Raw genomic sequence first — 24375 nt, 5'->3', positions numbered from 1 at the left:
ACACCTGTCCTGGTTTTAGGATGTCTCTGACTAGAGATGACAACTCCTCGGCTTTTTCCACTGGAAGAAACACTCTTTTCTGGTCTGTGTCCAGAATCATTCCCAGGAACAGAAGACGTGTCGTCGGGACCAGCTGTGACTTTGGAATATTGAGAATCCAACCGTGCTGTTGTAGCACTTCCCGAGAAAGTGCTACCCCCACTACCAACTGTTCTTTGGACCTCGCCTTTAATCAGGAGATTGCCCAAGTACGGGATAATAAAAACTCCCTTCTTGCGAAGGAGCATCATCATTTCGGCCATTACCTTGGTAAAGACCCTCGGTGCCGTGGATAACCCAAACGGCAGCGTCTGGAACTGATAGTGACAGTCCTGTACCACAAATCTGAGGTACTCCTGGTGCGGGGGGTAAATGGGGACATGCAGGTACGCATCCTTGATGTCCAGGGAGACCATGTAATCCCCCTCGTCCAGGCTCGCAATAACCGCCCTGAGTGATTCCATCTTGAACTTGAACCTTTTGATATAAGTGTTCAAGGCCTTTAAATTTAAGATGGGTCTCACCGAACCATCCGGTTTCGGTACCACAAACATTGTGGAATAGTAACCCTGTCCTTGTTGAAGGAGGGGTACTTTGACAATCACTTGCTGTGAATACAGTTTTTGAATAGCCACCAACACTGCCTCCCTGGCAGAAGGAGTTGCCGGTAGGGCAGATTTTAGGAAACGGCGGGGGGGAGACGTCTCGAATTCCAGCCTGTACCCCTGAGATACTACTTGAAGGACCCAGGGATCCACCTGTGAGAGAGCCCACTGAGCGCTGAAATTCCTGAGACGGGCCCCCACCGTTCCCGGGTCCGCCTGAGCAGCCCCAGCGTCATGCTGTGGACTTACCGGATGCAGGGGAGGACTTCTGCTCTTGGGAACTAGCTGTGTGTTGCAGCTTTTTCCCCCTACCTCTGCCCCTCGGCAGAAAGGATGAGCCTCTAGCCCTCTTATTTTTCTGGGGCCGAAAGGACTGTACCTGATAATACGGTGCTTTCTTTTGCTGTGGGGTAGCCTGTGGCAAAAAGGTTGATTTCCCAGCAGTAGCTGTGGAAACGAGGTCTGAAAGACCATCCCCAAAAAGTTCCACCCCTTTATAGGGTAAAACTTCCATGTGCCGCTTTGAGTCTGCATCACCTGACCATTGCCGAGTCCATAACCCCATTCTGGCGGCAATGGACATAGCGCTTATTTTTGATGCCAGCCGGCAAATATCCCTCTGTGCATCACGCATGTATAAGACGGCGTCTTTTATATGCTCTATCGTCAGCAAAATATTGTCCCTATCCATGGTATCAATGTTTTCCGACAGAGAATCTGACCACGCAGCTGCAGCACTGCACATCCAAGCCGATGCAATAGCGGGTCTCAATATAATGCCGGTGTGTGTGTATATAGCTTTAAGGGTATGTTCCTGCTTTCTATCAGCAGGTTCTTTTAGGGCGGCCGTATCCAGAGACGGTAGTGCCACCTTTTTTGATAAGCATGTCAGCGCTTTATCTACCCTAGGGGGCGTTTCCCAACGTGACCTATCCTCTGGCGGGAAAGGGTACGCTGCCAATAACCGTTTAGAAATTATTAATTTCTTATCTGGGGAAGTCCACGCTTCCTCACACACCTCATTTAATTCCTCAGATGCAGGAAAAACTACTGGTAGTTTTTTCTCACCAAACATAATACCCTTTTTTGTGGTACCTGGGGTATCATCAGAAATGTGTAATACATTTTTCATTGCCTCAATCATGTAACGGGTGGACCTATTGGAGGGTACACTAGTCTCATCATCGTCGACACTGGAGTCAGTATCCGTGTCGACATCAGTATCTGTCATCTGAGGTAGCGGGCGTTTTACAGCCCCTGATGACATTTGAGACGCTGGAACAGGCACAAGCTGAGTAGCCGGCTGTCCTATGTCGTCAAACCTTTTATGTAAGGAGCTGACACTGTCACGTAATTCCTTCCATAAGTCCATCCACACAGGTGTCGACCCCGCAGGGGGTGACATCACATTCACAGGCATTTGCTCTGCCTCCACATCATTATCCTCATCATACATGTCGACACAGCAGTACCGACACACAGCACACACACAGGGAATGCTCTGACAGAGGACAGGACCCCACAAAGCCCTTTGGGGAGACAGAGGGAGAGTATGCCAGCACACACCAGGGCGCTATATATCACAGGGATATCACCTATAAAGAGTGTTTTCCCCTATAGCTGCCTATATATATTATATACTGCGCCTAAATTGTGCCCCTCCTCTCTTTTTTACCCTTTCTGTAGTGCAGGACTGCAGGGGAGAGCCAGGGAGCGATCCTTCCAGCGGAGCTGTGAGGGAAAATGGCGCCAGTGTGCTGAGGGAGATGGCTCCGCCCCTTTTTCGGCGGGCTTTCTCCCGCTATTTTAAAACGTCTGGCAGGGGTTAATTTACACCTATATAGCCCCTGGGGCTATATATGGTGTTATTTTGCCAGCCAAGGTGTATATTATTGCTGCTCAGGGCGCCCTCTACCCCAGCGCCCTGCACCCATCAGTGACCGCAGTGTGTGGTGTGCATGAGGAGCAATGGCGCACAGCTGCAGTGCTGTGCGCTACCTTGGAGAAGACAGAAGTCTTCAGCCGCCGATTTTCCGGACCTTCTTGCTTCTGGCTCTGTAAGGGGGACGGCGGCGCGGCTCCGGGAACGGACGACGAGGTCGGGTCCTGTGTTCGATCCCTCTGGAGCTAATGGTGTCCAGTAGCCTAAGAAGCCCAAGCTACCACCAGTTAGGTAGGTTCCCTTCTTCTCCCCTTAGTCCCTCGCTGCAGTGAGCCTGTTGCCAGCAGGTCTCACTGTAAAATAAAAAACCTAAACTATACTTTCTTCCTAGGAGCTCAGGAGAGCCCCTAGTGTGCAACCAGCTCGGCCGGGCACAGAAATCTAACTGAGGCTTGGAGGAGGGTCATAGGGGGAGGAGCCAGTGCACACCAGATAGTCCTAAATCTTTCTTTAGAGTGCCCAGTCTCCTGCGGAGCCCGTCTATTCCCCTTGGTCCTTACAGAGTCCCCAGCATCCACTAGGACGTCAGAGAAATGTATGTTCTGTATGGTGACTACAGCAGCCTTAGTAGGGTGAACAAACTGGCTCTAGATTTACGAAAGCTTTTTGCTCAGGTGCTACTAGCACACTCTGGTCTGTAGCTCAGTGCTGGGACAAAGACCAGATTGTGCTAGAAGCACCAAAGCAACACCCCAGCCAGGAAAGAGGAACATGCATTTGTGATAGGTGCAGGGCACTAAAATTAACACTACATAGATGCAGCCAAAATCAACCGCATTCAGTGCAATTGTAAATAAATTTTTTCATTCAAAACATTCTACGCCTTAATCTTACACCAGAAGCTGCAGAGGCTGCTTCGCAACCTGACGAAGTCTCTCTCCACAGTGCTGCAGATTATTCCCCCTCAGGTCCAGGATGATGAGAGAGCGGTTTGTGGTAAGAACAGAGTGGAGATCGTCATAGCAGGAAGAGGTCAGCTGACATCTCCATAACCTGTTCAGAGATAGAAGTGTCGGTGTATATTTTAGCTGCCAGTTTTATCGCGCTTCACTTTACAATTAAATAAAAGCATATATCGAACTTAAAGCAGAGATATAAACATTATTGCACACAGAATGCAAGCACGTCACACAATACATTTTCGAAAAAAGCGCAGAAATTATAGATTCACAACTGAGGTGAAAGTACAACACAACAGCCCCTAGGGTTCACGACACTGGGTGCTATGGTTTAAAATCTTTTTTTTTTTACTATCAGATATTTTTAGAATCCGTGTATCAGTGGTCATTTGTGGAATTGAGATTTGTCAGTTTCTAATTACTGTCTGGTAATTATATTACCTTCGTCATTTAGGGTTTTATAAAAAAAAAAAAAGAGGGACCTTTTTTGTTTGATGTATTATGCCATGTGCTTTTCCCTGTCTTTACATTTCATGTTAAATGGGGCGGAAGCCCTGAGTGATTCTAGACCATTGACACAAGGAGGGAGGAAAAGGAACTTTATCATTGCCTTGACGCAAGGAGTGAAGGAATGTATTGGCTCCCTGTTTATCATATTAATCGCCGATATTGAATGACTTACTACTGAATGCATATTTATTACATGTGGCATTTGTAAGCACTGGAAGATTTTTATTGCATCAGATATAATATGTCCCGAAACGCGTGCTTCCAGAAAAAACTGGAAAGTCCGGCTGATGAAGTCCTGGTAAAGATGAGAAGGACGAAACGCGTTGAGGTTGTGTGGTACTACTGCTTCAGGAGCCATATGCTGGTGTCTTTCCTTGAGCACAGATAAGCTTTTATTGCACTGATCAAAAATCTGTGGACATTTTATCTTGTACGCTTACCTTATTTTTTTGTGTATGTGTGTAATACATTTCTTAAAAACATATCGCACTATATATATTTTTTTTCTTTTTCAACTATATATTATTCACTGCAAAATTAAATCCTGAGAGGATGGTGTAAGCTGAGAACCAGTTCCTGGATTTATTATTCACAAAAGCTTTTAGCCTAAATAGTATACACTGTGCTTTAATTTGGGTTCACAAGGCTGGCCGGCGGTCGGGCTCCCGGCGACCAGCATACCGGCGCCGGGAGCCCGACCGCCGGCTTACCGACAGTGTGGCGAGCGCAAATGAGCCCCTTGCGGGCTCGCTGCGCTCGCCACGCTACGGGCACGGTGGCGCGCTACACTATTTTATTCTCCCTCTATGGGGGTCGTGGACCCCCACGAGGGAAATTAAGTGTCGGTATGCCGGCTGTCGGGCTCCCGGCGCCGGTATACTGATCGCCGGGAGCCCGACTGCCGGCATACAGAGGACCACCCCTTTAATTTGGGTACGTGTGGATGAATACCTTTTATATGTCACCTTGAAAAATCACATTTAATGCACTAGGAGGCGCCTTTTTGACACTTTTTTACACACACACACACACACACACACACACACACACACACACACACACACACACACACATATATATATATATATACATAAATACACACACACACACATAAATACATAAATACACACACACACACACACACACACACACACACACACACACACACACATATATTTATTAATATAAGTGCACGTGTTAAACACATTAGCAACAAACACCGCAATCTATCCAACTCCTGCTATCGGATGTGTATTTATAAGCCCCACAAATGCCGCTAGTATGATGCAATTTTTCACTTCGTTAATGACCCTTATTGTATTAATGTTGTTTCTAAATGTTGTTATATATGAGAAATACAGGTGTCATGTCTTCAAATATTTATTGAGAGTGTTTAAACTATCTGGATTTATAATTATACTAGTAATACATATGTAAAAAAACCACTAGCTATTAATTTTAAAAAAGTATTATAATCAGCAGTTGATAAAATCACCCTCAAGCGTTTTGGTTCAGATTCAGTTTTTTTTTTTGTTCGCTTAAAAATCAATGATCATTGCTAAAAATCGATAAAACAACTAAAATCGTGTAATTTTTGCAATCCAAAACCTGAAATTCAGATTAAAATCTGAATTCCCAACCAGAGGTAGATCAGAAACGGAACTCTGTTCAGATCAGATCTTCTCGGGAGATCTGGACTGGGTTTTGGTTCAGTACGGATCCACAAAATTTGTGTAGATTCGGATTTCTGGACAACCAAACCAACATCTCTACATAAAAGGAAACTCCAGTACCTCATTTTTCTGTGATTTTGCCTTTTGGGCTCTAGGACTTGTACTGAGAAGCCAGTTATAGAAACACTGAGATAGTTCTTACCACAGCTCCTTCAGGGTACAGTCTGGATGTCCGAGTCCCTCACAGAGAAGTTTTACTCCACGGTCCTGCAGGTTATTTCTGGTCAGGTCCAGGGTGGTCAGCGATTGGTGTTTACTAATAACAGAGTGGAGATCCTCACAGCAGGAGGAGGTCAGACCACACATCTGTAACCTGATGAGAGATGAGGGATCTGCGTTAGGTAATTTCTTATCATATACAGCGTCACAATCAGCATGATGTCATCACTGTGAGCTATTAGGCTGTAGGTGTAGTCACTGATAATGCTGTTATTGATTTCCTGGTTATAGCGGAGAGGAGGTGGATGTGTAGCCGTATAATGTCTCCTTAGGGTATTGATCAGCAAAAGACCATGCAGCCTCAGAGCCTGGAGAAGGGATAAAGAAGTGATAAACCAGTGATAAGCACAAGGTGATACTGCACCAATCATTCATTACGGATTTGAAAAATGACACTTAGGAGCTGACTGGCTGGTGCGTTATCACCAATGGACGAAGTGGGCCGGTATGCGGCGGTATGGCATACCGGAAGAACTTCTTCCACTGACCCAGAAGTCTTTTTTTCTTAATTAAATTAAAGTGTGTGCAGCAGGAGGCGAGGGAAGTGGCCAGCCTGCTGCACTAAGGATGCTGCTCCCGTTCCTGCCCGGCGGCGGCTGTGTAGAGCGCTGGACCTGTGAGCCTCTTTCTCACCGCCGCCACCACTGCTACCCATGGGCTCGTCCGACTTGACGACCACAGTCCCTTCCACTGCTCATCTCAGGTAATGTTCCCCTGCTGTCACTCTTCCTGTGCGTGCTGTCACTGTTGTCACACTCCCTGTCCCTGCTGTCACTCGCCCTGTCCCTGCTGTCACTCGCCCTGTCCCTGCTGTCACTCTCTCTGTCACTCTCTCTCCCTGTCCCTGAATTGTGGATCATACTGTGTGGCATATTGTGAATTTTGGCTCATTCCATGTGGCATATTGTGAATTTTGGCTCATTTCGTGTGGCATATTGTGAATTTTGGCTCATTTCGTGTGGCGTAATGTGAATTTTTGGTTCATTCTGTGTGAATTTTGAGTCATTCAGTGTGGCATATAGTGAATTTCAGCTCATACCATGTGCTATAATATGAATTTCGACTCATTCCGTGTGCTATAATGTGAAATTCACCTCACACCGTTTGCTATAATGTGAATTTCGGCTCATACTGTGTGCTATAATGTGAATTTCGGCTCATACTGTGTGCTATAATGTGAATTTCGGCTCATACTGTGTGCTATAATGTGAATTTCGGCTCATACTGTGTGCTATAATGTGAATTTCGGCTCATACTGTGTGCTATAATGTGAAATTCGTGTCATATTGTGTGCTATAATGTGCATTTCGGCTCATACCATGTGCTATAATGTGAAATTCGGCTCATTCTGTGTGCTATAATGTGAATTTCGGCTCATACCGTGTGCTATAATGTGAATATCGGATCATACGGTGTGCTATAAATGTGAATTTCAGCTCATACCATGTGCTATAAGGTGAAAGGGGCACCAGCACTAAAGTATAAGGGATCCTACTACACTGAAGGACACGCCCCATTTTGAGTGGCCACGCCTCCTTTATCCCAGAGCACGCGCACCTTCGGCGCGCATAATTGCAACCTTCACTTTTCCATACCCCCACTTAAAAATTTCCACTTTGACCACTGGTTATCACCTTGCACTTATCACTGCTTTATCACTTCCTTATGCCTTCTCCAGGCTTAATACATCAGCTACAATGACATTCCATGACCTGTAGTCACTTTATGGTCGTACAATTTACAATCAAATAAATCTTATCTAAAAAATTACTTTAAGTTAATCAAACCACAAACATAAAAGACAGTACTAGATTAATTACAGAGCAGGAGTATCAAGAGTAGGCCCTCCAGCTGCTGTAGAACTACACATCCCAACATTCCCTGCCACAGTTTTAGCATGTCCTAAAGCAACACTGTTACAGACATGCTGGTATGTGTAGTTCTACAGCAGCTTTAGCGCTGCATGTTGAACACCCCTGCTATAGGAGGATTTACATTTTTTGCCTGGACATTTAGCAATCCAGACATCTACGGGGACATTTAATTGATTTAAAAGCGATCTAAATGAATGGTGGGCTTCAGGGGCTAAATTAGGGATTGCCATCGGTACGTTCACCATCGATGGTTAACATTGATGGTGAAACATTCAATGACCATCAATGGTACTAAACTATGCAATGGAGGACCATCGATGGTTTCACCCACCGATGATCATACCTGATCTTTCACTGACTGGCCAATCAGAACGTGGGGGTGGGACTTTAAGTCGGAGGCTCCATCTCCCGGCACTAACATTTTGGCAGAAAGAGAGGGGGGGGGGAGAAGGAAGATAATGGGTAACCACTGATTATCAGCTAATGGTGACAAAACTAATTCCGACATTAAACCATCAGTAGTTTGTAACCATTGATGGTTGATTGGCATCCCTACGCTAAATTACACATTTACTAACAAACTATCTTCTCCATTATGTCTCCATATACCTAATGAGAGTGAAGGCTGTCTGGGAGTTATAAATGAACTTGGAATACTAAACAATTAATATATACTATAAAAAATTTGTAATTTCACAATAAATGGTAAAACAGTAACTTAAATATATATGGGGAGAAGTGTCAAACTTTGGAAACAGAAAGTGGAGAAATACCAATCAGCTCCTAACTGTCAAGTTCCAGGTTGTGTTTAAAAATGACAGCTATGAGCTGATTAGTTGGTGGTTTACCTCTATCAAAGGTCTGAAAACTTGCACTGACAGGACAGTTCTATAAATACTAAGAGTCCTTACCGAAGTTCCTGCAGGGTACAGGCTGGGTGTCTCAGTCCATCACACAGAAGTTTTACTCCAGCGTCCTGCAGATGATTATCAGACAAGTCCAGCGTCATCAGAGAGCGGTTTGTAGTAAGTACAGAGCAGAGATCGTCACAGCAAGATGAGGTCAGATTACAGTCCTGTAACCTGATGAAAGACGAGGGATCCAGATTAAATAACACTACAGTATGTCGGTGCATAGAGCAGCTTTGAGGCCATAGCTGTGTGTTACTGATAATGTTGTTATTGATTTTCTGATTGAACATTTGAAGAGGTGATTGTGTAGATCGGGGGATTTCCTTGGTGTAGATGCTTTGTGTTACCTCAAAACTGATGGGTAACCAGATATAATTCAGGGGCAATTTGCAGTCCTCCAACCTTTGAAAGGACTACGCACTGCCTTCAATTTCAATCGTTAAAAAAACAGCCATTAAATTGCCCTGGCACCATTACAACACTCATGCCATCATATAGTCCCTCCCTTGTTCTAAAATTCCACCACATACCCAATAGAACTCCCTTTTGCCCCATAATCCCCCAGATCCCCACTAGCCACAAAATGCACAGAAATTCCATAAAATGTTCCAAAACCCTCACAACCCACATACCTCCCTACATGATCCCAACATGCCACTTGCTCACATGTCCATCAGACATACCTCATATGAACCTTGCAAGGCCAGTGTCCATATGACATCAAATCTCCCCTAAATGTCTCTTTCGCCCCCACCACTTTTACAGCCACTTTTTACAGCTCAAATGGATGGCTTGGTAGCTGTCCAGTCTCCTTTCTGTGCACCATAGACAACCAAGAGATCATCCATTTTGCAGACATCACTTTTCCTCTGAACAGAAGGCTGCAAAGGAGTAACCAAATCAAGGAACAAAGACAGCAATTTTTTTTTATGTAGACCTTTGACGGCCTGATTAATGTGAAACCAGGAGATTGCTTTGAGCTGAAATGAAGGCATGGTCCAAAGGACAGCCACATCCTGAAGAAGTATGAGAAAAAGGTGAACTACAAGACTTATCACCTATCATATGTGCATACTGGACCACCTCAAAGCTTAAGGCCATCTTCCCCAGAAGCTTTATGTAAAAATAACAGACATCCATCAGCAGAGATTTCACCAAACTCTGCAATGAAAGGATCTGGTCTTTCAGCAAAGACAGTTGAAAGGAAGTCCCAGGAAAACCCTTAGTTGACTAGGAGAAAACTTTGAATTCTTGTAAGTGATAATCTAACCATGGGATTCCAGCAGCTGCACTGTTTCCAGGAGATGGGTCTATAGCAAAGACAGGGAACTGACTTCCAGGAGTGGAAGGACAGCCACCCCACAGGACAATACAAGAGACACCATCATGACCATGGTCTTTATGAACACTCATGGAGCTGGCGCCAGACCAAATGGATGACTCTTATGGAGGTGTGTAAATACATGTCCTTGATGTCCGCAAACAATGGAAATCTTTCTTATCTATGCTGTGTATGAGAGACTTCACGTACTCCTTCTTGAAACGATCTACCTTGAGTCGGGTGTTTCAAGACTTTAAACTCTGATGGAATATTAAAACCTGTGTTGTTTCAAAGAGACTGAAGTAGGACCACAGCCCCCACTTTGAGCAAAAGACTACATGACTTCCCACAGAACACAATGCTTTGCCTTCTCTAGCTGTGATGAAGACCTGGCAAGCTCTCTTTACCTATCACTCAGAGGCTTGTAATGCTATAAAAGAAAGAGAAAAGAAAGAAAGAAAGAAAGAAAGAAAGAAAGAAAGAAAGAAAGAAAGAAAGAAAGAAAGAAAGAAAGAAAAGAAAGAAAGAAAGAAAGAAAGAAAGAAAGAAAGAAAGAAAAGAAAAGAAAAGAAAAAAGAAAGAAAGAAAGAAAAGAAAAGAAAAGAAAAGACAAAAGAAAGAAAGAAAGAAAAGAAAGAAAGAAAGAAAAGAAAGAAAGAAAAGAAAGAAAAGAAAGAATAGATAGACATATATCCCAAAATGTAATTATGGGCCAAATGTAATAGAGTGAGAGTTTCAAAAAGTGAGAGATTTGGTAAGGTTTTTCAGCTTCTTTTTAAAAGTGGCAATCATTTACACTGCAAAACCAGGTTGATCTTGCTGTGTAAATGATTGCCACTTTAAAAAAAACCTTACCAAATCTCTCACTTTCTGAAACTCTCACTCTGTTACATTTGGCCCTATATCTTTGGTCCTCTCAACCCAAAATGTTGTGGCGCCCCTGCTTGCCATAATATCCCTTTAATATAACACCAATGATTTACACAGGTTCTGTGGCTGGCTAAAATCAAATCTGCATTTTACCTGGTTTTATTCAGCCACAGGACCTGTGTTAATCAAAGGTGTCCCAGATTGAAAGGATATTTTGGCAAGCCTATCATTAAGTGTATTCTAAAATGATCTTGAGAAATAGGGAGGAATATGGCAGACAGCAATTCAAGACTTTCTTACATGAGTTCCTGTAGGGTAGAAGGCTGACATCCTAGTCCACAAAGCACTTTTACTCCTGAGTCCCGCAAATTATTCCTTGACAGGTCCAGTGTGATCAGAAAACGGTGTGTAGTAATAATAGAGCGGAGATAGTCACAGCAGGAGGAGGTGAGACCACAGGCCTGTAACCTGATGAGAGATGAGGGATCTGCATTAGGTAATTTCTTATTATTTTCATAGGCAGCATGATGTCATCACTGGCAGAATAAAATGGTAAAATTAGATAGCATTGTTAGTATATATATATATATATATATATATATATATATATACACAGACACACACATATATATAAAATAAGATTTTACTTACCGGTAAATCTATTTCCCGTAGTCCGTAGAGGATGCTGGGGGCTCCGTAAGGACCATGGGGAATAGACGGGCTCCGCAGGAGATAGGGCACTTTAAGAAAGCTTTGGATTCTGGGTGTGCACTGGCTCCTCCCTCTATGTCCCTCCTCCAGACCTCAGTTAGAGAAACTGTGCCCAGAGGAGATGAACAGTACGAGGAAAGGATTTTTGTAAATCTAAGGGCAAGATTCATACCAGCCACACCAATCACACCGTATAACTTGTGATAAACTACCCAGTTAACAGTATGAACTATAACATAACCCTTATGTAAGAAATAACTATATACAAGTCTTGCAGAAGAAGTCCGCACTTGGGACGGGCGCCCAGCATCCTCTACGGACTACGAGAAATAGATTTACCGGTAAGTAAAATCTTGTCTACTCTAACGTCCTAGAGGATGCTGGGGACTCCGTAAGGACCATGGGGATTATACCAAAGCTCCCAAACGGGCGGGAGAGTGCGGATGACTCTACAGCACCGATTGAGCAAACAGGAGGTCCTCCTTAGCCAGGGTATCAAACTTATAGAACTTTGCAAAGGTGTTTGTCCCCGACCAAGTAGCAGCTCGACACAGTTGTAGTGTCGAGACCCCTCGGGCAGCCGCCCAAGAAGAGCCCACCTTCCTAGTGGAATGGGCCTTAACCGATTTAGGCAATGGCAATCCTGCCGAAGAATGCGCCTGCTGAATCGTGTTACAGATCCAGCGAGCAATAGTCTGCTTTGAAGCAGGAGCCCCAACCTTGTTGGCCACATACAGAACAATCAGAGCTTCGGTCTTCCTGATCCTAGCCGTTCTGGTCACATAAATCTTCAAAGCCCTGACCACATCCAGGGACTCGGAATCCTCCAGCTCCCGTGTAGCCACAGGCACGACAATAGGTTGGTTCATATGAAAAGATGAGACCACCTTGGGCAGAAATTGAGGACGAGTCCTCAACTCTGCCCTATCCACGTGAAAAATCAGGTATGGGCTTTTATATGATAAAGCCGCCAATTCCGAAACCCGCCTTGCAGAAGCTAAGGCCAACAACATGACCACTTTCCAAGTGAGGTATTTCAACTCTACTGTTTTGAGTGGTTCAAACCAAGGTGACTTGAGGAAACTTAATTACACGTTAAGGTCCCAAGGCACCACCGGAGGTACAAAGGGAGGCTGAATATGCAGCACACCCTTCACAAAAGTCTGTACTTCAGGAAGAGAAGCCAATTCTCTTTGAAAGAAAATGGATAAGGCCGAAATTTGAACCTTTATGGACCTTAATTTTAGGCCCAAATTCACTCCCGTTTGAAGGAAGTGAAGCAGACGGCCCAACTTAAACTCCTCCGTAGGAGCAGCTCTGGCCTCACACTAAGAAATATATTTTCGCCATATACGGTGATAATGTTTCGACGTCACGTCCTTCCTAGCCTTGATCAGGGTAGGAATGACCTCCTACGGAATCCCTTTTTCCGCTAGGATCCGTCGTTCAACCGCTATGCCGTCAAACGCAACCGCGGTAAGTCTTGGAACAGACAGGGCCCCTGCTGCAGCAGGTCCTGCCTTAGAGGAAGAGGCCAAGGATCTTCTGTGAGCAACTCTTGCAGATCCGTTCCACATCGCAGTTCCACATCGCAGACTGCTAAATAAACTTGAAAGTTTGGGATTGGATATTAGGATTATTGAATGGATAAGATCTTGGTTGCAGGATAGAAAACAGAGAGTTGTGGTAAATGGAGTGCATTCACAGGAGGGAAATGTTACCAGTGGAATACCCCAGGGATCTGTACTTGGACCAGTGCTTTTTAATATCTTTATTGGTGACATTGCAAATGGCATTAAAGGGAAAGTATGCCTTTTTGCAGATGACACAAAGGTATGCAACAGGGTAGACACACCAGGTGGGGTAAAACAAATGATTGAGGATCTAGGTAGACTAGAGGAATGGTCAAGAGTCTGGCAATTACAGTTTAATGCCAAAAAACGCAAAATCATGCACTTGGGTCTCAAAAATCCTAAAGCTAAATACAGTATTAATGGCACTATACTGGAAACTACTGAGGAGGAAAGGGATCTAGGACTCACTATTTCAGATGACTTAAAAGCAGGTAAGCAATGTAACAAGGCAATGAGGAAGGCTAGTCAGATGATTGGCTGCATTGGGAGAGGAATCAGCAGCAGAAAGAAAGAAGTAATAATGCCACTGTATAGGTCATTGGTACGGCCTCATCTAGAATACTGTATTCAGTTCTGGAGGCCATATCTTCAAAAATAAGAATTTACTTACCGATAATTCTATTTCTCGTAGTCCGTAGTGGATGCTGGGAACTCCGTAAGGACCATGGGGAATAGCGGCTCCGCAGGAGACTGGGCACAAAAGTAAAGCTTTAGGACTACCTGGTGTGCACTGGCTCCTCCCCCTATGACCCTCCTCCAAGCCTCAGTTAGGATACTGTGCCCGGACGAGCGTACACAATAAGGAAGGATTTATGAATCCCGGGTAAGACTCATACCAGCCACACCAATCACACCGTACAACTTGTGATCTGAACCCAGTTAACAGCATGATAACAGAGGAGCCTCTGGATAGATGGCTCACAACAACAATAACCCGATTTAGTTAACAATAACTATGTACAAGTATTGCAGACAATCCGCACTTGGGATGGGCGCCCAGCATCCACTACGGACTACGAGAAATAGAATTATCGGTAAGTAAATTCTTATTTTCTCTGACGTCCTAGTGGATGCTGGGAACTCCGTAAGGACCATGGGGATTATACCAAAGCTCCCAAACGGGCGGGAGAGTGCGGATGACTCTGCAGCACCGAATGAGAGAACTCCAGGTCCTCCTCAGCCAGGGTATCAAATTTGTAGAATTTAGCAAACGTGTTTGCTCCTGACCAAGTAGCTGCTCGGCAAAGTTGTAAAGCCGAGACCCCTCGGGCAGCCGCCCAAGATGAGCCCACCTTTCTTGTGAAATGGGCTTTTATAGATTTTGGCTGTGGCAGGCCTGCCACAGAATGTGCAAGCTGAATTGTATTACAAATCCAACGAGCAATAGTCTTATTAGAAGCAGGAGCACCCAGCTTGTTGGCTGCATACAGGATAAACAGCGAGTCAGATTTTCTGACTCCAGCCGTCCTGGAAACATATATTTTCAGGGCCCTGACTACGTCCAACAACTTGGAGTCCTCCAAGTCACTAGTAGCCGCAGGTACCACAATAGGTTGGTTCAGATGAAACGCTGAAACCACCTTAGGGAGAAAATGAGGACGAGTCCTCAATTCCGCCCTGTCTGAATGGAAGATCAGATAAGGGCTTTTACAGGATAAAGCCAACAATTCTGACACGCGCCTGGCCGAGGCCAGGGCCAACAGCATGACCACTTTCCATGTGAGATATTTTAACTCCACAGATTCAAGTGGTTCAAACCAATGTGACTTTAGGAACCCCAAAACTACATTGAGATCCCAAGGTGCCACTGGAGGCACAAAAGGAGGCTGTATATGCAGTACCCCTTTTACAAACGTCTGAACTTCAGGAACTGAAGCTAGTTCTTTCTGGAAGAAAATTGACAGGGCCGAAATTTGAACCTTAATGGACCCCAATTTTAGGCCCATAGACACTCCTGTTTGCAGGAAATGCAGGAATCGACCTAGTTGAAATTCCTCCATCGGGGCCTTACTGGCCTCGCACCGCGCAACATATTTTCGCCAAATGCGGTGATAATGCTTTGCGGTTACATCCTTCCTGGCTTTGATCAGGGTAGGGATGACTTCATCCGGAATGCCTTTTTCCTTCAGGATCCGGCGTTCAACCGCCCTGCCGTCAAACGCAGCTGCGGTAAGTCTTGGAATAGACAGGGTCCTTGCTGGAGCAGGTCCCTTCTCAGAGGTATAGGCCACGGATCCTCCGTGAGCATCTCCTGAAATTCCGGGTACCAAGACCTTCTTGGCCAATCCGGAACCACGAGTATAGTTCTTACTCCCCTCCGTCTTATAATTCTCAGTACTTTTGGTATGAGAGGAAGAGGAGGGAACACCTACACTGACTGGTACACCCACGGTGTTACCAGAGCGTCCACAGCTATTGCCTGAGGGTCCCTTGACCTTGCGCAATACCTGTCCAATTTTTTTTTTTTTTTTAGGCGGGACGCCATCATGTCCACCTTTGGTTTTTCCCAACGGTTTACAATCATGTGGAAGACTTCTGGGTGAAGTCCCCACTCTCCCGGGTGGAGGTCGTGCCTGCTGAGGAAGTCTGCTCCCGGAATTAACACTGCTGACAATGCTATCACATGATTTTCCGCCCAGCGAAAAATCCTTGCAGCTTCTGCCATTGCCCTCCTGCTTCTTGTGCCGCCCTGTCTGTTTACGTGGGCGACTGCCGTGATGTTGTCCGACTGGATCAGCACCGGCAGACCCTGAAGCAGAGGTCTTGCTTGGCTTAGGGCATTGTAAATGGCCCTTAGCTCCAAGATATGTATGTGAAGTGATGTCTCCAGGCTTGACCACAAGCCCTGGAAATTTCTTTCCTGTGTGACTGCTCCCCAGCCTCGCAGGCTGGCATCCGTGGTCACCAGGACCCAGTCCTGAATGCCGAATCTGCGGCCCTCTAGAAGATGAGCACTCTGCAACCACCACAGGAGAGACACCCTTGTCTTTGGTGACAGGGTTATCCGCTGATGCATCTGAAGATGCGATCCGGACCATTTGTCCAGCATTCTTGCGTGGAATCTGCCGAATGGAATTGCTTCGTAGGAAGCCACCATTTTTCCCAGGACCCTTGTGCACTGATGCACTGACACTTGACCTGGTTTTAGGAGGTTTCTGACTAGTTCGGATAACTCCCTGGCTTTCTCCTCCGGGAGAAACACCTTTTTCTGGACTGTGTCCAGGATCATCCCTAGGAATAGAAGACGTGTATCAGCTGCGATTTTGGAATATTGAGAATCCAACCGTGCTGCCGCAACACTACCTGAGATAGTGCTACCCCGACTACCAACTGTTCCCTGGATCTTGCCCTTATCAGGAGATCGTCCAAGTAAGGGATAACTAAAACTCCCTTCCTTCGAAGGAGTATCATCATTTCGGCCATTACTTTGGTAAAGACCCGGGGTGCCGTGGACAAACCAAACGGCAGCGTCTGAAACTGATAGTGACCGTTCTGTACCACAAACCTGAGGTACCCTTGGTGTGAAGGGTAAATTGGGACATGGAGATAAGCATCCTTGATGTCCCGAGACACCATATAATCCCCTTCTTCCAGGTTCGCAATCACCGCTCTGAGTGACTCCATCTTGAATTTGAACCTTTGTATGTAAGTGTTCAAGGATTTTAGATTTTAAATAGGTCTCACCGAGCCGTCCGGCTTCGGTACCACAAATAGCGTGGAATAATACCCCTTTCCCTGTTGTAGGAGGGGTACCTTGATTATCACCTGCTGGGAATACAGCTTGTGAATGGCTTCCAATACCGCCTCCCTGTCGGAGGGAGACGTCGGTAAAGCAGACTTTAGGAAACGGCGAAGGGGAGACATCTCGAATTCCAATTTGTACCCCTGAGATACCACCTGAAGGATCCAGGGGTCCACCTGTGAGTGAGCCCACTGCACGCTGAAATTTTTGAGACGGGCCCCCACCGTGCCTGAGTCCGCTTGTAAAGCCCCAGCGTCATGCTGAGGACTTGGCAGAAACGGGAGAGGGCTTCTGTTCCTGGGAACTGGCTGTTTGCTGCAGCCTTTTTCCTCTCCCTCTGCCACGGGGCAGAAATGAGGAGCCTTTTGCCCGCTTGCCCTTATGGGGCCGAAAGGACTGCGCCTGATAATACGGCGTCTTCTTATGTTGAGAGGCTACCTGGGGTAAAAATGTGGATTTCCCAGCCGTTGCCGTGGCCACCAGGTCTGTTAGACCTACCCCAAATAACTCCTCCCTTTTATAAGGCGATACTTCCATATGCCTTTTGGAATCAGCATCACCTGACCACTGTCTTGTCCATAACCCTCTTCTGGCAGAAATGGACAGCGCACTTACTCTTGATGCCAGTCGGCAAATATCCCTCTGTGCATCACGCATATATAGAAATGCATCTTTTAAATGCTCTATAGTCCGTAATATACTGTCCCTATCTAGGGTATCAATATTGTCGGTCAGGGAACCCGACCAAGCCACCCCAGCACTGCACATCCAGGCTGAGGCGATTGCTGGTCGCAGTATCACACCCGTGTGAGTGTATATACATTTTAGGATATTTTCCTGCTTTCTGTCAGCAGGTTCCTTAAGGGCGGCCGTATCCGGGGACGGTAGTGCCACCTGTTTAGACAAGCGTGTGAGCGCTTTATCCAGCCTAAGGGGTGTTTCCCAACGTGCCCTATCCTCTGGCGGGAAGGGGTATGATGCTAATAACTTTTTAGGAATTAACAGTTTTTATCAGGGGAAACCCACGCATCATCACACACTTCATTTAATTCCTCAGATGCAGGAAAAACTACAGGCAGTTTTTTCTCACCCAACATAATACCCTTTTTAGTGGTACTGGTATTATCAGAAATATGTAAAACATTTTCCATAGCCTCAATCATGTAACGTGTGGCCCTACTGGAAGTCACATTCGTCTCTTAATCGTCGACACTGGAGTCAGTATCCGTGTCGGCGTCTGTATCTGCCATCTGAGGTAACGGGCGTTTTAGAGCCCCTGATGGCTTTTGAGACACCTGGACAGGCACAGGCTGAGTAGCCGGCTGTCTCATGTCATCAATCTTTTGTAAAGAGCTGACACTGTCACGTAATTCCTTCCATAAGCTCAGACACTCAGGTGTCGACTCCCTAGGGGGTGACATCTCCATTACAGGCAATTGCTCCGCCTCCACACCATTTTCCTCCTCATACATGTCGACACAATCGTACCGACACACAGCACACACACAGGGAATGCTCTGATAGAGGACAGGACCCACTAGCCCTTTGGGGAGACAGAGGGAGAGTTTGCCTGCACACACCAGAGCGCTATATTTATACAGGGATAACCTGTATAGAAGTGTTTTTCCCCTTATAGCTGCTGTTTTATTAATACTGCGCCTAATTAGTGCCCCCCTCTCTTTTTTAACCCCTTTCTGTAGTGTAGTAACTGCAGGGGAGAGCCAGGGAGCTTCCCTCCAACGGAGCTGTGAGAGAAAATGGCGCCAGTGTGCTGAGGAGATAGGCTCCGCCCCTTTTTCGCGGACTTTTCTCCTGCCTTTTTATGGATTCTGGCAGGGGTTAAAATACATCCATATAGCCCTGGGGGTTATATGTGATGTATGTTTGCCAGCCAAGGTGTTTTTATTGCTGCTCAGGGCGCCCCCCCCCCCCAGCGCCCTGCACCCTCAGTGACCGCAGTGTGAGGTGTGTATGAGGAGCAATGGCGCACAGCTGCAGTGCTGTGCGCTACCTTGGTGAAGACCGATGTCTTCTGCCGCCGATTTTCCGGACCTCTTCTTGCTTCTGGCTCTGTAAGGGGGCCGGCGGCGCGGCTCTGGGACCGGACTCCGAGGCTGGGCCTGTGTTCGGTCCCTCTGGAGCTAATGATGTCCAGTAGCCAAGAAGCCCAAGCTGGCTGCAAGCAGGCAGGTTCGCTTCTTCTCCCCTTAGTCCCTCGATGCAGTGAGCCTGTTGCCAGCAGGTCTCACTGAAAATAAAAAACCTAAAACTAAACTTTCACTAAGAAGCTCAGGAGAGCCCCTAGTGTGCACCCTTCTCGGCCGGGCACAAAAATCTAACTGAGGCTTGGAGGAGGGTCATAGGGGGAGGAGCCAGTGCACACCAGGTAGTCCTAAAGCTTTACTTTTGTGCCCAGTCTCCTGCGGAGCCGCTATTCCTTATGGTCCTTACGGAGTTCCCAGCATCCACTAGGACGTCAGAGAAAGGATATTAATACATTAGAAACTGTACAAAGGAGGGCAACTAAAATGGTGCATGGCCTACATCACAAAACATACCCAGAAAGACTAAGAAATCTCAATATGTATAGTTTGGAGCAGAGAAGGGAAAGGGGGGACATGATAGAAACTTTCAAATATATGAAGGGTTTTAACAAAGTCCAGGAGGGAAACATTCTCCAAATGAAGAGAAGCAATAGGACACGAGGACATGCACTGAGACTGGAGGGGGGGAGGTTCAGGGGAAATTTGCGGAAAAATTATTTCACAGAAAGGGTAGTGGACAAGTGGAATAGCCTCCCATCAGAGGTAGTAGAGGCTAAGACAGTAGAGCAATTTAAACATTCATGGGATAGACATAAGGATATCCTTACAAAGAAATAAGGATCAAATAAGGTTAGTGATCAAAAAATAAAAAAATAAGGGGCAGACTAGATGGGCCAAGTGGTTCTTATCTGCCGACAAATTCTATGTTTCTATGTTTCTATCCGGATACCAAGACCTCCTTGGCCAATCTGGAACAATGAGGATTGTTCTGACCCTTCTTATTCTTATTATCCTCAATACCTTGGGTATGAGAGGTAGAGGAGGAAACACATAGACCGATCTGAACACCCAAGGTGTCACCAGAGCGTCTACCACAACCACCTGAGGGTCTCTTGACCTGGTGCAATACCACTTTAGCTTTTTGTTGAGGCGGGACACCATCATGTCTATCTGAGGCAGTCCCCACCGATCCGTGATCTGTGTGAAGACTTTTGATGAAGTCCCCACTCTCCCGGATGCAGGTCGTGCCTGCTGAGAAAGTCCGCCTCCCAGTTGTCCACCCCCGGGATGAACACTGCTGATAGTGCGCTTACATGGCCTTCCGCCCAGCGTAGAATCCTGTCGCCTCTGCCATGGCCACTCAGCTCCTTGTGCCGCCTTGGCGGTTTACATGAGCCACTGCCGTGACATCGTCTGACTGAATCAGAACCGGTTTGTTCCGAAGCCATTCCTCCACTTGGCGTAGGGCGTTGTATATGGCCCTCCACTCCAGGACACTGATGTGGAGACCAGTCTCTAGGTTTGACCAGAGACCCTGGAAATTTCTTCCTAGTGCGACAGCTCCCCAACCTCTGAGGCTCGCGTCCGTGTTCACCCGGACCCAGTCCTGAATGCCGAACCTGCGACCCTCCAGGAAGTGAGCACTGCGCAGCCACCACAGGACAGACACCCTAGCCCTGGGAGATAGGGTGATCCGTTTTTGCATGTGTAGATGGGACCAGGACCATCTGTCCAATAGGTCCCATTGAAAGGTCCTTGCATGGAACCTGCCGAAGGGGATGGCCTCGTATGAAGCCACCATCTTCCCCAGAACCCTCGTGCAATGATGTACTGAAACCTTTTTTGGCTTCAATAGGTTCCTGACCAGAGCTACTAGCTCCTGAGCCTTCTCCACTGGAAGAAAAACTCTTTTTTGGTCTGTGTCTAGAATCAGGCCCAAAATGGTCAGACGCGTTGCAGAGACTAGCTGGGATTTCGGTAAATTGAGACTCCAGCCGTGCCTCTGCAACGTCTTCACGGACAGAGACACGCTGTCCAGCAACTTCTCCCGAGATCTCACCTTTATGAGGAGATCGTCCAAGTACGGGATAATTGTGACGCCCTGCCTGCGCAGGAGCACCATCATTTCCGCCATTACCTTGGTGAAAATTCTCGGGGCCGTGGAAAGACCAAACGGCAACGTCTGAAATTGGTAGTGACAGTCCTGTACTGCAAATCTCAGGAACGCCTGGTGAGGAGGGAAAATCGGAACATGAAGGTACGCATCCTTTATGTCCATGGACACCATCCAATCCCCTCCCTCCAGGCTGGCGATGACCGCTCTGAGCGATTCCATTTTGAACTTGAACCTCTTCAAGTCCAGGTTCAGGGATTTCAGATTTAAAATGGGTCTGACCGAACCGTCCGGTTTCGGTACCACAAACAGGGATGAATAATAACCCTCTCCTTGCTGGAGATGAGGAACTTCGACTATCACCTGTTGAATGTACAATTTGTGAATTTCAGCTAACACCAGCTCCCTCTCCGACGGGGAAGCTGGCAGAGCCGATTTGAAAAACCGGCGAGGAGGCATGTCTTTGAATTCCAGTCTGTATCCCTGGGAAACAATCTCTATTGCCCAGGGATCCACCTGTGAGAGAACCCAGACGTGGCCGAAAAGACGAAGACGTGTCCCCACTTGATCTGACCCCCCCCCCCCTCCGGAAAGCCCCATCGTCATGTGGTGGACTTTGCGGAAGTAGGGGAGGACTTCTGCTCTCGGGAACTAGCCGTGTGCAGCTTTTTTCCCTTGCCTTTACCTCTGGCAACAAAGGACGATCCTCGTACCTTCTTGCTTTTATTGGAACGAAAGGACTGCATTTGATAATGCGGTACCTTCTTAGCATGTGGCGGGGGAACATAAGGTAAAAAATTCGATTTACCAGCCGTAGCAGTAGAGACAAGGTCCGAGAGGCCTTCTCCAAACAACTCCTCCCCTCCTTCCACATATGCCGCTTTGAGTCGGCGTCTCCCGTCCACTTTCGGGTCCACAAGAGTCGCCTAGCAGAAATAGACATAGCGTTTAATCTGGAGGTTAGTAAACAAATGTCTCTCTGAGCATCCCTCATATACAAGGCAGCATCTCTGATATGCTCAATGGTCATTAGAATGGTATCCCTATCTAAGGTGTCAATCTCCGTAGATAAGGAGTCTGCCCATGCCACGACAGCACTACAAACCCAGGCCGACGCCATGGCCGGTCTAACGATAGTTCCTGAATGTGTGTAAATGTGCTTCATGGTAATTTCCTGCTTGCGATCAGCAGGATCCTTGAGGGAAGCAGTATCCGGAGAAGGCAGTTCCACCTTCTTGGATAAGCGTGTCAGCGCCTTGTCTACTTTAGGCGAAGATTCCCATCGTATCCTATCCTTCTGTGGAAAAGGATACACCATAAGAATCCTTTTGGGAACATGTAGTCTCCTATCCAGAGACTCCCAAGCCTTTTCGCACAATTCGCTTAGCTCAAATGGGGACGGAAACGTGACCTCAGGCTTTATCCTTTTATACATGTGAACCCTCGTGTCACGGACAGGGGGTTCCTCAGTGATATGCAAAACCTCTTTTATGGCAATAATCATGTATCGAATACCCTTTTGCCACCTTGGGCTGTAATTTTGCATGCTCATAGTCGACACTAGTCAGTATCTGTGTCGGTATCTGTGTCAGCGACCTGGGATATGGGGCGCTTTTGAGACCCTGAAGGTCCTGGCGCCACAGGGACAGGCACGATCTGGCTACCTGACTGATCCCTGGCTTCAGCCTTGTATAACCTTTTATGCAGGAGATTCACATTTGCATTTAAGACATTCAGCATATCCACCCAGTCCAGTGTCGGCGTTGCCAACGGCGACCTGACATTCAAACACTCCCCCTCCACATTAAGCGAGCCTTCCTCCTCAAACATGTCGACACACACGTACCGACACACTTCACACACACAGGGAAACTCTTTTCTGAAGACAGTATCCCCTTTAAGGCCCTTTGGAGAGACAGAGAGAGTATGCCAGCACACACCCCACCGCAATGACCCTGGAGCCCACTACAAAATGTTTTTCCCCCAGCAGCATAATATCTTATCCGCCAATTATGTGCCCCCCTCCCCTTCCCCTCTCTTTTAAACAACCCTTCACCGTGTGTGTAAGCAGGGGAGAGTCCGGGGAGCTTCCTCTCAGCGTTCTGTGAAGAGAAAAATGGCGCCGGTGAGTGCTGAGGGAGAAGCCCCGCCCCTTCGGCGGCGGGCTTCGGTCCCGCTCAAAGTTATTGAAAAATGGCGGGGGCTCTTTTATATACATGTACAGTGCCCACCTGTACATGTATATTGTCTTTTGCCATAAGAGAGGTGTTATATTGCTGCCCTCCTGTGCCCTGCACCCGTACAGTGACCGGAGTATGTGAGGTGTATGGGAGCAATGACGCACAGCTGCAGTGCTGTGCGTTACCTCAGTGAAGCTCTGAAGGCTTCCGCCGCCTGAGACGTCTTCTGACTTTGTTTCTTCTGGCTCTGTGAGGAGAACGGCGGCGCGGCTCTGGGGGTGGACGCCCAGTAAGAATCTGTGTTCACCCCCTCTGGAGCTAATGGTGTCCAGTAGCCGAGGAAGCAGGGCCTATCATTTAAGAAGGTCTGCCCCTCTCTCCTCAGTCCCTCGATGCAGGGAGCCTGTTGCCAGCAGAGCTCCCTGTAAAAATGTAGAAAAAATCCAAACAAAAATGCTTTCTAGGCAGAGAACTCAGGAGAGCTCCCTGCAATGCACCCATCTCGCTCTGGGCAGAGTGTAAAACTGAGGTCTGGAGGAGGGGCATAGAGGGAGGAGCCAGTGCATACCCAGAATCCAAATCTTTCTTAAAGTGCCCTATCTCCTGCGGAGCCCGTCTATTCCCCATGGTCCTTACGGAGTCCCCAGCATCCTCTAGGACGTTAGAGAAATATATATATTTGAGAAATTAATATATTAATATAATTAATATCCAAATGAATTTCTCAATTTAAATATTTGTGACACACTTGATTATTCTATCTCCGCTATTTGTGTCTATTTTTAGGGGTGGTAGTGTCTTCTCTCTCTCCCCTAGTATACTAAAAATATTTCTCTTTATAGAGTAACACCATTACCTACAGATGTATTGTTTGATGTCTGTGCCGGTACTGTATTTTTTTAATTGGTTCTCCTGTGTTATTTGTTCTTAACCTACATTTCTTTATGTATTTTACACCTCTTCTTTATCACGTATGCACCACTACTGCTCATTATGTGTATTTATTATTGTCCCCCTCTTATTATTC

At 46.6% G+C, this 24375-nt stretch overlaps 1 protein-coding gene across 2 annotated transcripts in view; it reads right to left on the bottom strand.

The window, feature by feature from the left end:
• Window positions 1-24375, bottom strand: part of LOC135054733 (NACHT, LRR and PYD domains-containing protein 3-like) — a 58070-nt gene that overhangs the window by 4563 nt on the left and 29132 nt on the right. For both annotated transcript variants that reach the window (XM_063958028.1, XM_063958027.1), the window contains exons 8-11: window positions 11224-11391; window positions 8733-8903; window positions 5871-6041; window positions 3421-3579 (exon numbers count right to left, since the gene is read on the bottom strand). In XM_063958028.1, the coding sequence (XP_063814098.1) occupies window positions 3421-3579; window positions 5871-6041; window positions 8733-8903; window positions 11224-11391 (669 nt within the window). The remainder of the gene's footprint in view (window positions 1-3420; window positions 3580-5870; window positions 6042-8732; window positions 8904-11223; window positions 11392-24375) is intronic.

This window comes from Pseudophryne corroboree, chromosome 3 (genome assembly GCF_028390025.1).
Source record: "Pseudophryne corroboree isolate aPseCor3 chromosome 3, aPseCor3.hap2, whole genome shotgun sequence".
NCBI classification, from domain to species: domain Eukaryota; kingdom Metazoa; phylum Chordata; class Amphibia; order Anura; family Myobatrachidae; genus Pseudophryne; species Pseudophryne corroboree.
This window is presented reverse-complemented; position numbering and strand designations above follow the sequence as displayed.